A 13,522-nucleotide genomic window follows, 5' to 3' on the forward strand; every position below is an offset into this window, starting at 1 on the left:
ATCCCATTCCTCCTGACCTTCTGAGCGAGCCTACCATGGGGAACCTTATCAAATGCCTACACCACATCCACCACTCAACCCTCATCAACTTGTCTAGTAACATCCTCAAAGAACTCAATAAGGTTTGTGAGGCATGATCTGCCCCTCACAAAGCCGTGCTGACTGCATTTAATCAAGCCATGCTCTTCAAGATGGTCATAAATCCTATCCCTCAGAATCCTTTCTAACACCTTGCAGACGACAGATGTGAGACTGACTGGCCTGTAATTGCCGAGGATTTCCCCATTTCCTTTCTTGAAGCACCATCCTCAAAGAGCTCTTGTAGCAAAGTGGTAGTGTGCCTATCTCTGAACCAGGAGGCTCAGGTTCCAATCCCACTTGCTCCAGAGGTGTGTAATAATATCTCTGAACAGGTTGATTAGAATATACATTCACCATCCCTCTTCACTTTGGACCCCTTGGCTTGATTATAAACAGCTCAACTTTTCTGCATTGTCAGTATTTGGATGTCCTTTCTCAGGACCAAACCAGGGCTAGGTAAGACATCTGATTTTGCTGATGTGACTTACAGACTAGAAACAAGTGTGCCTTTTCCATGGACTTTCCCAGCATGCACCAGCAGCACTGAAGTGGAAAGCCTTTATCAGAAATTTAAGTTTTAAGGACACCTAGAAAATTCATTCTTCGAGATATCAGGAGTATCACTACAATTTGTTCCTGTAGAACCTTAAGGCCTTTGGGCTCCAGCAAGACATAATCTATCTTCTCCCTTTAAATCTTTTGATCATTCAATGTATTTCTGAACTTTTCCGTGGTTATTTTTTACTTCTATTTATGTTGTTTTTTTGTTTAAAAACCCTCATATTTTGAGTTAAAGGTTGAACTTATTCCTACATGGTTTATTTCACTTAGATGGGTGGTATGGAGGCTGTTGTCACTGGAATTACAGATGATTTTAAGTCATTGAAGAATCACCGAAAGCTCTTCACACTTGTAACAGCTGGTGGAACTTTCCTGGTTGCCCTCTTCTGCATCACCAATGTAAGTGGTGGAACTTGTTTGGAAATCAATAGTGCAGAGGCTGTGCAGCAGGCTGTCAGTTTGTCAGCTGGATGCAAAACTGGAATTTGTGAATTAGTGTTTGTTCCATAAAATACTGGATTTTCATTGTCATTGATACCTATAATTGGTGACTGATTCACAACAGCGGTTTTCCGACTGATTCACAACAGCGGTTTTCCAACTGATTGGCAAGTTGAAACTCTACCCACTGTTATGAGTAGTCCAACTGGTACTAGTTTTATGGCATGATTGTTTTGGTGTTAATTCTATGTTTTCGCGAAGCTCTCAGTTTATGAATCAGAGCTGTGAATGGATTATTGGTCAATTACCAAAATTGAAAACAAAACAAACCCAATCATTAAGTGGTGCATCTGGCTGAAGTAAGCTAATAAACCAATTTGTACATTAAGTAAGAACACAATTAAACATGAGCTTCAATTTTACATTGTAGCAGCTTTAAATACTGCTTTCCAGATATTGAATAAGCAACTTCAACCACGAAGATGGTGCATTGAGTCTGTTGCTTGTCTGATGAAGATAGTTGGAGTCCCCAACCACTTGCACGTTCAGGTCTAACTTCAATCCTGTCAGTGAATAGTGCTTTTTGAGGCCTGATTAATTACAGAGGGCAGGAAGTCTGGTGGCTCCTGTTATGGATTCACTGACTGTAGAGTAAGGGATCATGGTGAAGAGGTGTGAAGGTTCCCTTTTGGATTGGTGAGTTACTTAATGGGGTAATTTAAAGATTAATGCACTCATTTGTATGAATAGTTTACAGGAATCCCTAAACAAACCTCTGGTTTGGCTGCTTTAAGTCCCGTTTAAGGGGGTGGAGTATAAATAACCCATTCTGTCCCCACTGATTTTCCAAAATTGCACTGAGTCATATTAACATCACTGGATTCAAACTTGCCTTGTCTAATGAAACCCCAATATGTATTCCTCCAGTTATAGAGTCCTACAGCATGGAGACAGGCCCTTTGGCCCAAACTGGTCCATGTTGACCAAAATGTCCATCAATGCTAACCCCATTTCCCTGCACTTGGCCCATATTCTTCTAAACATTTCCTATGCATGCATTTGCCCAAATGCCTTTTAAGTGTTGTTAAGATACCCGCTTCAACCACTTCTGCTGGCAGCTCATTCTATATATGTACCACCCTCTGTTTAAAAAACATTGCCCTCAGATTCCCATTTATTCTTTCCCCTCTAACCTTAAACTGATGCCCTCTAATCCTGATACCCCAACCCGAGGAAAAAGACTGAGTGCATTCACCCTATCTATGCCGGTCATGATCTTATACACTTCTATAAAATCCCCCGTCAGTCTCCTACTGTCTAAACAAAAATATCTTAGCTTGTCCAATCTCTCCCTATAACGCAGTCCCTTGAGTCCTGGCAACATCCTTGTAAATTTCTTCTGCACTCTTTCCAGTTTAATAACATCCTTCCTATAGCAAGATGACCAAAACTGAACACAATACTCCAAGTGTGGCCTCACCAATATCCTACACAACTGCAACGTAACTTCCCAACATCTATATTCAGTGCCCTGACTGACGAAGGCCAGTGTGCCAAAAATCTTCTTGACTGCCCTGTCTACATGTGACTCCACTTTCAGACAACCATGCAACTGAACTCCAAGATCCCTGTGTTCCACTAAACTCCTTAAAGCCCTACTCTTCACCATAAAACTCCTACCTTGATTTGACTATTCAAAATACAACATCTCACACTTATCTATATTAAACGCCATTTGCCATTTCTCAGCCCACTTCACTAGCTGATCAAGAACCTGCTGCAATTTCTGACGATCTTCCACACTATCCACGATACCACCTATTTCTCATCCTTCAACTTAAGCATGCCTTGTACATTCTTGTCCATAGATAGAGAACAGTAACGAGCCCAGCAATGACCCCTGAGACACACCACTAGTCACAGGTCTCCAGTCCGACAGGTATCCTTCCACTATTACTCTGCTTCCTACGCAGGGTTGCATAACAGTTCTGACTCATGCCTTTATCAACAGTAAGCCATGTACAATGTATAGCAATTATTTTTTATTTTATGCAGTTCGAAGGAATTATTTGGTGATACACTAAGACAAAGTCAGAAGTAGGCCAATTCAGTCTACTTTGCCATTCAATGAGATTATGGCTGATCTAATAACCTTTAACTCCACTTTGCTGTGTTTTCCCCATAATTCTTGATTCTCTTATGGATTAAAAAACCTGACACACTTGAGAAAATGTTGAGACTCTTATTTCAACAGAAATGTGGGTGAGTTAGAAGGTGTACTTGTAGTGGTTCCCTCTGTAAATAAATTTAAGATTGAGAAATGATGTACTCCAGCTTTTTCCAGAATAAAGTGGCCCAATGCATCTTATCAAAGCTCCTGCAGTTAGTTACCAAGATGTCATTAGGAACAGGATGATAGATGTTCTAATTTTCTTTGTGTTACCGTTACTAGCTATTCTATCCCAACGTGGGGTGTTGGGAGTGGGACGGGGTAGACAGGAGTAAATGTCCGTTGTATTAACAAGCAGCAGCAATGATTGATCTGTGTCATTTCTTACCAGCAATTGGCTTATAGCAGGAAGGGAGAACATGGGAGGAAGGTGGAAATATCCTTTCAGGGGAACATGTCAAAAAGGAATCTCAAATCTTCAATTAACAAACCTGCAACAGTTGTGTAGTTGCAATATAGCAAACTTTATCTTACCAGGCACCATATGAACCAGCAAAAGCTTTATGCCCCAAATACCGGGAAATTTTCTGTATTATTCTGTCTAGTTATTACAGTTTTTATAAATACATTTACCTCAATTTAAAAATAGTTTTACAGTCAAATCACTTCACGACATATCATCAGTTAATTAAATTTTGAGTTGATTTCTCCTCAAATACCGTGAAGTCCAAGGAGTCAATTGAGGGCACGTGTGAGAAGGCTGTCTACCAGTAAGTTTTATTTAAGGCAGAGTTGCATTATTATTTGGAACTTTGTTTATCTGGAATATTTGATCAACTAATACACTCCTGGTCCCATAGATACTGCTTAGAAATTGACAATAGACAATAGGTGCAGCAGTAGGCCATTCGGCCCTTTGAGCCAGCACCACCATTCATTATGATCATGGCTGATCATCCACAATCAGTATCCTGTTCCTGACTTATCCCCATAACCCTTGATTCCACTATCTTGAAGAGCTCTATCCATCTCTTTCTTGAAAATATCCAGAGACTTGGCCTCCACTGCCTTCTGGGGCAGAGCATTCCATACACCCATCACTCTCTGGGTAAAAAGTTTCTCCTCAACTCTGTTCCACCCCTTATTTTTAAAGTGTCTCCTCTGGTTCTGGACTCACCCATCAGCGAAAACATGCTTCCTGCCTCCAGAGTGTCCAATCCTTTAATAATCTTATAAGTCTCAATCAGATCCCCTCTCAGCCTTCTAAACTCATGTATACAAGCCCAGTCGCTCCAGTCTTTCAACATATGATAGTCCCGCCATTCCGGGAATTGACCTCGTGAACCTACGCTGCACTCCCTCAATAGCCAGAATGTCCTTCCTCAAATTTAGAGACCAAAACTGCACACACTACTCCAGGTGCAGTCTCACCAGGGTCCTGTACAGCTGCAGAAGGACCTCTTTGCTCTTATACTCAATTCCTCTTGTTATGAAGGCCAGCATGCTATTAGCTTTCTTCACTGCCTGCTGTACCTGCATGCTTGCTTTCATTGACTGCTTAATCTGAAGCTTGCTGTGTATTGGATATGGTTGACATTGGTGTCATCATATATCATTGACTGCAGATTGCTTCAAACTTATAAGAATATCTAAAAAGAATACAGGTCATTCTGCTATAACACACATTTCATTAGCGCAAATTGGCTATAACACAATTGACGAATTGGATAACGCAAACTTTCTACTGAACAGGTATAGCGATTTTCTATTAACGATCTTCTACAGTGTGATTTTCTGAAGTGGTTTTCCACAGAACGATTTTCTATAGCGTGAGGTTGCTGAGCAACACAACGGTCACGTTATAGCAGAACAACCTATAGCGCCTTCCGTGACCTAACGATGCAGGAAAATGATTTACAGCCAAGAAATTATTCTTTGAAATTTAGTCATTGATGAATTATAGGGAATATGACAGTAATTTGTAGACAGCAAACTCCCATAAGCAGCAATGTGGGAATAACCAATCAATTTTTGTGACATTGATCAATTGAAAAGTATTGGTCAGGACAGTGTGGGCTTCTCTCATGTTGTTTTTCAAAATTGTGCCATAGGTGGTTTCTTTTTATGTTCAGCTGAGCAGGCAGAGTCTTGCTTCAACATTTTATCGGAACAATTGCAACTCTTGTAGTCCATCTTGTCTTCAGTATTCTAAAAGTGCCAGCTTAGATTTTTGTACTGAAATGCTTTGTTGTGATTTGAACCCATTGCCTTCAGAGTGAGTGAGAAAACATAAGGACTAGGAGCAGGACTAGGCGATTCAGCTCCTGGAGTTTGCTCTGCCATTTGATATGATCCCATTTCAGGCTCAACTCCACTTTCCTGCCCACTTGCCATAACCATGCAGGGATCCTCTGGGGCCGTTCCCCTCAATAATAAGTATACCGTTTTGGATACTTTTGAGGGGGGAACCTACCACGGGAAAGCCCATGGTGGCCAGGTCTCTGGCACTGAGCCTGGCTTTGTGGCTCAGAAGGGAACTGGGGAGAATAGAAAACTGCTAGTGGTAGGAGACTCGGTAGTTAAAGCAACAGACATGAGATTCTGTGGTCGCAAACGGGTCTTCTGGAAGATATGTTGCCTCCCAGGTGCCCAGGTCCGGGATGTCTCTGATCAAGTCTACAGGATTCTGAAGCTGGAGCTGGAAGTTATGGTGCACATTGGCACCAATGACACAGCCAGGAAAAGGGATGTGGATCTAAACAGTGATTTCAGGGAGTTAGGTTGGAGGCTAAAATGCAGGATGAGCGAAGTAGTAATCTCAGGATTACTATCGGTGCCATGTGCTAGTGAGGTGAGGACAAGGCAGCAAGTGCAGCTAAACATGTGACTACAGGGCTGATGCAGGAGGGAGGGTTCTGAGACGTAGATCATTGGGGTACCTTCTGGGGAAGGTGGGACCTGTACATGAAGAACGGGTTCCACTTAAACTGGAGGGGCCCCATGTCCTGGGTGGGAGGTTTGCTAGAGCACATGGGATGGTTTAAACTAGTTTGGTAGAGGGATGGGAACCAGAGCTACAGATCAGAGAAGAGAGTAGTTGTTGAATAGGCAGAAATAGAATGCAGAGTGTCTTTCAGGAAGGATACAAAGTTGATAGGGCAAAGGGATGGGTTAAAGTGTGTTTGTTTCAATACAAGGAGTGTCAGGAATAAGATTTTAAAAATCACATAACACCAGGTTATAGTCCAACAGGTTAATTTGGAAGCACTGCTCCAAAAGCTATTGCTTCCAAATAAACCTGTTGGACGATAACCTGGTGTTGTGTGATTTTTAACTTTGTTCTCCCCAGTTCAACCACCAGCTCCTCCACATCAGGAATAAGAGTGATAGACTTAGAGCATGGATCAGTTCTTGGAACTACAATGTTGTGGCCATAACAGCGACATGGATTTCACAGGGGCAGAGATGTTCCAGGGTTTAGACCTTTAAAAAAGAACAAGGAGTGGGGTAAAAGTGGAAGGGGAGCAGCATTGTTAATTAGAGAGTGCATCACAGCTGCAGAAAAGGAAGTTGTTGAGGAGGGTTGTCTACTGAGAATGGGTGGAGGTCAGTAACAGGAAAGGAGCAGTCACTTTATTGGGTGTTTTCTATAGACCTTCCAATAGCAGCAGAGAGACGAAGGAACAGATTGGACAGCAGATCTTGGAAAGGTGCAGATGTAGCAGTTGTTGACTTCAACTTGCCCAATATTAATTGGAACCTCCTTAGTAGAGATGGAGCAGATTTTGTCAGGTGTATCCAGGAAAGATTCCTGACTCAATATGTAGATAGGCCGACTCAAGGGGGGAGGCCATATTGGATTTGGTGCTTGGCAATGAGCCAGGCCAGGTGTCAGATCGCTTGGTGGGAGAGCATTTCGGTGAGAGTGATCACAACTGCCTCACCTTTACCACAGCCATGGAGAGGGATAGGAACAGACAGTATGGGAAGGTATTTAATTGGGAGGAGAGGAAATTTTACTACTATTAGACAGGAGCTGTGGAGTATAAATTGGGAATACTTGTTCTATGGGGAATGCATAATAGAAATGTGGAGGCTGTTTAAGGAGCACTTGTTGCGAGTGTTGGATAACGTTGTCCCATTGAGGCAGGCAAGGAATGGTAAGGTGAAGGAGCCTTGAATGACAAGAGAAGATGAGTTTCTCGTCAAAAGGATGAAAGAAGCTTACTTAAGGTTGAGGAAGTAAGGATGTAGCATAGCTTTAGAGGATTACAGATTAGCTAGGAAATAACTTAAAAAGGGATTGAGGAGAGCTAGGAGTGGGCATGAGAAAGCCTTGATGGAAAGGATTAGCGAAAACGCTGTACTTGTAAAGAATAAGAGAATGATCAGAGAGAGGGTAGGGCCGATCAGGGATAGTGGAGGGAACTTGTCTGAAGAGGTCGGGGAGGCCCTAAATGAGCTTTTTGCTTCAGTATTCATTAGAGAGAGGAACCTTGTTGATAGTGAGAATACTGTGGACCAGGTTAATAGGCTTGAACAGATTGATATTAAGAAAGTGAATGTACTGGAAACTCTGGGAAGCATCAAGATAGATAAGTTTCTGGGGCTGGACCAGATATATACAAGGTTACTACGGGAAGTGAGGAATGAGATTGCTGTGCCTCTGGTGATCTTTGCATCCTCACTCCCCACGGGAGTAGTACCAGATGATTGGAGGGGGGGTGAATGTTGTTCTTGTGTTCAAGAAAGGGAATAGGGAAATCCCTGGGAATTACAGACCAGTCAGTCTTACGTCTGTGGTAAGCAAGGTACTGGAAAGGATTCTGAGAGAAAGGATATATGACTAATTGGAAAAACATAGTTTGATCAATGGCTTTGTCAGAGGCAGGTCATGCCTCACAAACCTATTGAGTTCTTTGAGGATGTGGTGAGATAAGCTGACAAACTTCGAGTAGTGGATATGGTGTATATGGATCTCAGTAAGGCATTTGATAAGGTTCCCCATGATAGGCTTATTCAGAAAGTTAGGAGATATGGGATACAGGAAAATTTGGCTGTCTAGATACAGACTTGACTGGCTGAAAGAAGACAGCGAGTGGTAGTGGATGGCAAGTGTTCTGGCTGGAGGTCGATGACCAGTGGTGTCCCGCTGGGATCTGTTTTTGAGCCTCTGCTCTTTGTAGTTTTTATAGCTGACTTGGATGAAGAAATGGAAGACTGTGTTAGTAGGTTTGCTAATGACACAAAGATTGATGCTTTTGTAGGTCATGCCGAGGGCTGTTGCAGGCTACAACCAGATATTGACAGGATGTAGAGCTGGGCTGAGAAGTGGGAGATGGAGTTCAACCTGGATAAATGCAAAGCGATTCATTTTGGAAGCTCGAATTGGAATGCTGAATACAGGGTTAAAGACAGGATTCTTCACAATTTGGAGGAACAGTGGGATCTTGGGGTCCACATCGATAAATCCCTTGCTACCCAAGTTGATAGGGCTGTTAAGAAGGCATATGGCGTTTTAGCTTTCATTAACAGCGGGATTGAGTTTAAGTCCTGGTTAGACCACACTTGGAATATTGTGTCCAGTTCTAGTCACATCATTATAGGAAGGATGTAGATGCTTCAGAGAGGGTGTACAGGAGATTTACCAGGATGCTGTGTGGATTGGAGGGCTTGTCTTATGAAGAGAGGTTGAGTGAGCAAGGGCTTTTCACATTGGAGAGAAGAAGAAAGAGAGGTGACTTGATAGAGGTGTACAAGGTAATGTGAGGCATAGATAGAGTAGATAGACAGAAACTTCTCCCAGGGCAGAAATGGATGTCACAAGGGGTCATAATTTTAAGATGATTAGAGGAAGGTTTTTTACACAGAGAGTGTAAAGAGGTAGCTACGTGGAATGCACTGCCAGTGGTGATAGTAGAGTCAGAGATATTAGGGACATGTAAGTGACTGCTGGACAATTACATAGACAGCAGTAAATCGCAGGTTGATCTTAGATTAAGATGAGTGCTTGGCACAACATCATGGGCCAAAGTGCCTGTACTGTGCTATACTGTTCTATAACCCTCCAACCCATTACTAATTAAAAATCTGTCCATCTTCTTCTTAAATTTACTCAATGTTCCAGCATCCACTGTGCTCTGAGGTAGTGAATTCCACAGATTCATGATCCTTTTGAGAGAAGAAATGTTGCCTAAGCAGTTTGAAATCTGCTATCCCTTATCCAAAAACAATGACCTCTTATTCTAGATTGTCCTATATGAGGAAATTGCTAATGTGTCAATCCCCTTTAGCACCTTATATGCTTCAATTAGCTTTCCCCTCAATCTTCTAAACATCAAACAGTGGAGGCCTAAACTGCTCATCTCTCGTCATACGACAAACACTTCATCTTTTAAATCAATCTAATGAACCTCTTCTGAACTGCTTCAAATACAACTACATCCCTCCTCAAGTAAGGGGACCAAAACTGAATTCATTACTCCAGATGTGGTTTCATTAATGCCTTGTACAATTGCTGCAACACTTCTCTACTTTTATATTCTAGTTTTACAATAAATGCCAAAAATCCATTTGCTTTCTTTATTGCCTGCAGTACCTACATACCAGTTCAGTGTGATTCATTTACAAAGACACTCAGATCCCCCTGCACTGAAACACAGCTTAGTCACTGCTTATTATAGTGCTTCTATTGAGAAATAATCATGAACAACAAATTCAGTGCATATTGCATGTAAATATTGACCAGGCATAAAGGGGACATTTGACCATCAGGCAAAGTAGAAGAAGGCAGGTACTGCATGAATACCCTTTGGCCATCCATCTCTCCAACAGTTGGACGATTTTGGATACAGTGGGCGGGGAGGGGAATGGCTCAGAGCACAGCAGTGGAAGTCAAGTCTATGGTACTATGGGTGGCTCAGGGGAAGGAAAAGAATGGCAGAGCTGTAGTGATAGGGATTTCAATAGTAATGGACACAGGCATTTTTGTGGCTGCAGAAGAGACTCCAGCATGGTATGTCACCTTCCTGATGCCAGGGTCAAAGATATTTCGGAGTCTTTAAGGTATTCTGAAGGGAGATGGTGAACAGCCAGTGAACATGGTGCCTACTAGTACCAATGATATAGGTAGAAGAAGGGGACATGGTTTTCCAAGCAGAATATATGGAGTTAGGATATAAATTTTATCAAATAGGACCTCAAAGAACCTCAGGGTAGCTACCAGTGCCATGTGTTAGTGAGAATAAAAGTGACAGGATTTACCAGATGAATACATGATTGAAGAAATGGTGTAGGAGTGAGGGTGTCAGATTCCTGGTACATTGGGATGGTGCAAGTAGGGTGGGTTGCTGGTGTTGTCAGGGAACATTTAACCTCAAATGGCAGAGGTTGGGAACCTGAGCAGGGAGAAAAAAAGAAAGGAAAAGAAGAATATAAACAAACAGCAGAAAGGTAATATGATAGAATTCTTCATTCAGATGGGGTGTGAAATAGTCAAGACCAAAACTAACGTCCTGAGTCTAAGAGTATGAACAGCAATTGGTAAGGGTGTATTGGGAACCTTACTAAAGGGGTGATGGTGGTGGATAGTGCTTCATGTTTAAAGATCCTTTGCATAGATTACAACAATTATTCATTCCTGTCAGACACAAAAATAAAAGATGAAAAGTGGCTCAAACATAGCTTACAAAAGAAATTAGGGATACTATTAGGACAAATGAGGAGACATATAAAATTGCTAGAGAAAGCAGCAAGCCTGAGGATTGGGAGCATTTTAAAATTCAAAAAAGGACCAGAAGTCTGACCAGGATGGGGGGGAATAGATTATAAGAAAAAAATAACAGGAAACTAAAACTAAATTGAAGCCTCTTTAAATAAAGAGAAAAAGATAAGTAAAGACAAAGATAGGTCCCCTACATTCTTATGTCTTACTTATGTCTTATGCTGGGCTATGGGCCATGTGCAGGAAGATGGGATTAGAAAGAACATATGGGTATCCTTGGATTGGCATGGACAAGCTGGGCCAAATGACTCCCTTCTGTGCTGTACCATTTCTCTGCTTTCTATAGGTGAGGAAACCAAATGCAACAACAAAGTTTGCTGACAATACAAAACTGGGTGGGAATGTAAGTTGTGAGGAGGATGCAAGGAGGTTTCAAACTTACTTAGGCAAGCTGAAGGAGTGAGTAAACATGGTACACCATGGCTAAATGTGAAGTTATACACATTGGCATGAAAAATAGAAAGCATAAATGATGATCTATTAGGAAGTGTGGATGTACAAAGAGATCTGGGTGTCCTTGTACATCAGCCAATGAAAGGCAGATACATTAGATTTGATTCCCTACAGTATGGAAACAGGCCATTCGACCCACCAAGTCCACACTGACCCTCCAAAGAGTAACCCACCCAGACCCATTCCCCTACCCTGTATTTACCCCTGACTAATGTACCTTATACTATGGGCAATTTAGTATGACAAATTCACCTTGCCTGTACATCTTTGGACTGTGGGAGGAAACTGGAACACCCAGAGGAGACCCACACAGAGATGGGGAGAATGCGCAAACTCTGCACAGGCAGTCGACTAAGGCTGGAATCGAACCTGGGTCTCTGGCACTGTGAGGCAGCAGTGCAAATCACTGTGCCACCATGCTGCAAATAGTATAGTGGCCTTCACTGATTTGATTTCAGAAGTAGGGATGCCTCACTGCAGTTATACAAGCCTTGGTGAGTCCGCAGCTGGGATTCAGTTTTTGAACTCCATACTAATAAAGGATGTATTTGTCACAGAGAGGGTAGGGTGGAGGTTCTGTCCTGTCCTATGAGGAGACATTGGTTCAACTTGGGCCTCCTGCTGCTCCACATTTCTATCTAGGTTGAGAGCTAATGTATGTAGAGTGGCTTCTTATCAGAATTGAGAAGTGTAAAACAGGTGAGGCTACTCTGGAAGTTAGTAGTAGATTATACTAAATTTTAGATGTTAAAAGACTTAAGATTGTAGGAAAAAGGAAGAACAGACTGAAGTAAGGAATTTGACAGACTTGAAATGTTGGGGAAAAATTAATTAACACAGCTGTGCACCTTGATTTTGTGCAGGGAAGAAGAAATTGGCATTGGTGATGTGATTGCTAATGTTATGATTTTCATAACTTTTGTCAATAATATTTGATGGATTAAAGCAAAATTTCAAGTGAATTAAAACAAGTAAAATTCAAACATTTTGAAAAACTACAATTGGAATTTCCTTTGAGTTTTTCAATTTCAATGAAAGATCAATGGAAACATTGTTGTGCATGAATTTCCGGTTTCTGCTGAAGGTACGGCTGCCAGCTGGAAGAAACCATAAGGTCAAAGTTTCACAAGATTTGCCAGGACTTCTGTTTACAATGTGGACAAACTGAACAGACTACAGCTGCAACACTTTCACTCACTTTCAGTCTTCGGCCCATACCCTTGGCACAGTATGCTGCAATATTATGCTTGCCACGCCAAATGACCTTGTGAAGAAAACATTAGAGACTTAACCAACTAATTGACTGAATCCACAAATATTAAATTAACCAAACTCTGCTTATGAAGAATGAGGATGGTAAACACTGTTTTAAAAAATAATGGGAGAACTCACATAGCTCTTTTAATTTTTTTTTCTGGAGACATATTTAGGATTGCTAATAGTGGAATGAATATAATAATTGTTCAGCTAAACAAATAAAAAAGTTGGCCTCTAACAAGAAACCAAATAAGATCTTTAAATAGTCACAAGGAGAGATGCAGTAGCACAATCCAACTCTAGGTCTCACATTAGTCAGACATTCTGAAACTGAAATAAAGTGTTTGTTTAATAAACATCTATTTCTTAATTACTTTGAATTAGTGTTGGCATTTGCTGGAACTTTGATCAAAGTGAGTTTTTGAAGAATATTTTCAGTTTATTTTTAGCTACTGTATTTATAGCTGCGATATATTTAAAGCATGTTTTGTACCAAGCATACTCAGACTTTCAAAGTTACCAATAAGTACACAATTTACATTTTTTACATTTTCATTATGCGTCATTTCATTAAATATTGTGGACAGTATAAAATCTCCATTAATCTTGTTCATTTTTGTTAACAAATGTGTTTCATCCCATCAATGAGCAAATGTAATGCGTATAATCTTGGTGAGATGAAATATCCAATTTTGCAAGTGTCTAGGAAGCACTTTGGGAAGGATTCCTGACTGTGGAGATTTTAATAAGGTTATGAGTCAGTTATCTTCATTTTT

The 13,522-nt window shown here is 41.2% G+C and overlaps 1 protein-coding gene across 4 annotated transcripts in view; it reads left to right on the forward strand.

Moving 5' to 3' along the window:
• The window catches only part of slc6a2 (solute carrier family 6 member 2), a 177,319-nt gene that overhangs the window by 134,786 nt on the left and 29,011 nt on the right, over window positions 1-13,522 (forward strand). For all 4 annotated transcript variants that reach the window (XM_072547392.1, XM_072547393.1, XM_072547394.1 and 1 more), the window contains one exon: window positions 913-1,041. In XM_072547392.1, the coding sequence (XP_072403493.1) occupies window positions 913-1,041 (129 nt within the window). The remainder of the gene's footprint in view (window positions 1-912; window positions 1,042-13,522) is intronic.

The sequence above is a fragment of the Chiloscyllium punctatum genome, chromosome 26 (genome assembly GCF_047496795.1).
Source record: "Chiloscyllium punctatum isolate Juve2018m chromosome 26, sChiPun1.3, whole genome shotgun sequence".
Taxonomy (NCBI): Eukaryota; Metazoa; Chordata; class Chondrichthyes; order Orectolobiformes; family Hemiscylliidae; genus Chiloscyllium; species Chiloscyllium punctatum.